The sequence below is a fragment of the Melanostigma gelatinosum genome, assembly GCF_949748355.1.
Source record: "Melanostigma gelatinosum genome assembly, chromosome: 6".
In the NCBI taxonomy this organism is placed as follows: domain Eukaryota; kingdom Metazoa; phylum Chordata; class Actinopteri; order Perciformes; family Zoarcidae; genus Melanostigma; species Melanostigma gelatinosum.
This window is the reverse complement of record NC_136639.1, coordinates 28,977,120-28,979,884: the sequence shown is the minus strand read 5'-3', so window position 1 is coordinate 28,979,884 and position 2,765 is coordinate 28,977,120. Positions and strand designations below refer to the sequence as shown.

At 34.2% G+C, this 2,765-nt stretch overlaps 1 protein-coding gene across 1 annotated transcript in view; it reads left to right on the top strand.

Moving 5' to 3' along the window:
- The first annotated feature begins 2,104 nt into the window (after positions 1 to 2,104).
- The window catches only part of ube2l3b (ubiquitin-conjugating enzyme E2L 3b), a 6,457-nt gene continuing 5,796 nt past the window's right edge, over positions 2,105 to 2,765 (top strand). Inside the window, exon 1 of the mRNA XM_079269924.1 lies at positions 2,105 to 2,166. Coding sequence (XP_079126050.1) covers positions 2,140 to 2,166 — 27 coding nt within the window. The 5' untranslated portion in view covers positions 2,105 to 2,139. The remainder of the gene's footprint in view (positions 2,167 to 2,765) is intronic.

Genomic DNA, 2,765 nt, shown 5'->3' with positions numbered 1-2,765 from the left:
TTATTGTATTCATACTAGTTTGTTGCACTTATTGTATTCATACTAGTTTGTTGCACTTATTGTATTCATACTAGTTTGTTGCACTTATTGTATTCATACTAGTTTGTTGCATTTATTGTATTCATACTAGTTTGTTGCATTTATTGTATTCATACTAGTTTGTTGAATTTATTGTATTCATACTAGTTTGTTGCACTTATTGTATTCATGCTAGTTTGTTGCACTTATTGTATTCATGCTAGTTTGTTGCACTTATTGTATTCACACAGGTTTGTTGCACTTATTGTATTCATATTAGTTTGTTGCACTTATTGTATTCATACTAGTTTGTTGCACTTATTGTATTCATATTAGTTTGTTGCACTTATTGTATTCATATTAGTTTGTTGCATTTATTGTATTCATACTAGTTTGTTGCATTTATTGTATTCATACTAGTTTGTTGCACGTATTGTATTCATGCTAGTTTGTTTCACTTATTGTATTCATACTAGTTTGTTGCAATGATTGTATTCATATTAGTTTGTTGCACTTATTGTAGTCATATTAGTTTGTTGCACTTCTTGTATTCATACTAGTTTGTTGCATTTATTGTATTCACACGAGTTTGTTGCACTTATTGTATTCATACTAGTTTGTTGCACTTATTGTATTCATACTAGTTTGTTACACTTATTGTATTCATACTAGTTTGTTACACTTATTGTATTCATACTAGTTTGTTGCATTTATTGTATTCATACTAGTTTGTTGCATTTATTGTATTCATACTAGTTTGTTGCATTTATTGTATTCATGCTAGTTTGTTGCACTTATTGTATTCATGCTAGTTTGTTGCATTTATTGTATTCATACTAGTTTGTTGCACTTATTGTATTCATATTAGTTTGTTGCACTTATTGTATTCATATTAGTTTGTTGCACTTATTGTATTCATATTAGTTTGTTGCACTTATTGTATTCATACTAGTTTGTTGCACTTATTGTATTCATACTAGTTTGTTGCACTTATTGTATTCATATTAGTTTGTTGCACTTATTGTATTCATATTAGTTTGTTGCACTTATTGTATTCATACTAGTTTGTTGCACTTATTGTATTCATATTAGTTTGTTGCACTTATTGTATTCATATTAGTTTGTTGCACTTATTGTATTCATATTAGTTTGTTGCACTTATTGTATTTATACTAGTTTGTTGCACTTATTGTATTCATACTAGTTTGTTGCACTGATTGTATTCATACTAGTTTGTTGCACTTATTGTATTCATACTAGTTTATTGCATTTATTGTATTCATACTAGTTTGTTGCACTTATTGTATTCATATTAGTATGTTGCACTTATTGTATTCATACTAGTTTGTTGCACTTATTGTAGACATACTAGTTTATTGCACTTATTGTATTCATACTAGTTTGTTGCATTTATTGTATTCATATTAGTTTGTTGCACTTATTGTAGTCATACTAGTTTGTTGCACTTATTGTATTCATACTAGTTTGTTGCACTTATTGTATTCATACTAGTTTGTTGCACTTATTGTAGACATACTAGTTTATTGCACTTATTGTATTCATACTAGTTTGTTGCACTTATTGTATTCATACTAGTTTGTTGCACTTATTGTAGACATACTAGTTTATTGCACTTATTGTATTCATACTAGTTTGTTGCACTTATTGTAGACATACTAGTTTATTGCACTTATTGTATTCATACTAGTTTGTTGCACTTATTGTATTCATATTGATTTGTTTTTGCACTGTACTCTTGCTCTGGTTTATGCTCTTAGATGCTTGTTTAAATGAGATGCACTTATGACTTCTGGTGACTAGTAGTTCTCTTGAATACCGATGTTGAATATACTTATTGTAATTCGCTTTGGATAAAAGCATCTGCTGAATGACTGTAATCGAATGAAATGTCTCTTTCTCACAAAGGCATGCTAATATAGAATACATCCGGGCATTTATTGTGTACAAAATAAATCCACACACATTGCAGTGGGAATGGACTACATACTCCACTTCATACGTCATACTTAGCATGAATAGTATCTTAGTATGCGATTTCGAACACAGCCCAGACACATATTCGCCGCGCTGTGTATTCTGGGAACACACAGCAGTTTCAAGATGGCGGCGAGCAGGAGGCTGGCCAAGGTAAATCTCTCGATGCAGTTATTTTCATATAATTTGTAATGTTTAAAGACGCATTGGCGGCCGCGGAACGCTTCGTCCTTCGCCTAAACTCATACGAGATCACGTCGTTTGAAGATGCGTGTCTTGCCCGTCTGTGGCCGTGAACGTAATAGAAACGAGAGGTCACTACTGGCCAACCAGCTAACGTTAGTCGGCCAAATATCACCGTTAAGCAGCAACGCACCGACAAGTTAGGCCAAAGTATCCGGGAGACGACCACAGAACATCGGTTTCGTTTACTAGACGACTGTAGTTGTCGTGCAGCTATGGTTTGTGTGACCGAAGGGTCGACTTTTAGTTGTGGCCAACGGAAGACCGCGAGGGAAATCCAACGGCATAAGGCACTAGCTAATCAGCTAACATGCTAACCCGAGATCTTAGCTGCGTTTCAGCTAGCTAACGTTAGCCAGCGAACTCGCAGTTAGCCAGGTTCGGGAGTTCGTCACGCGGGGACGGGTGAGAGCGAACGTAGTGTAAATCCAAGGTGAACGTTTTTCATGGCTGGTACGTGAAAAAGAGTCACGTTGGGACAGGATGGGCCGGTTTCCAGACAACAAGTC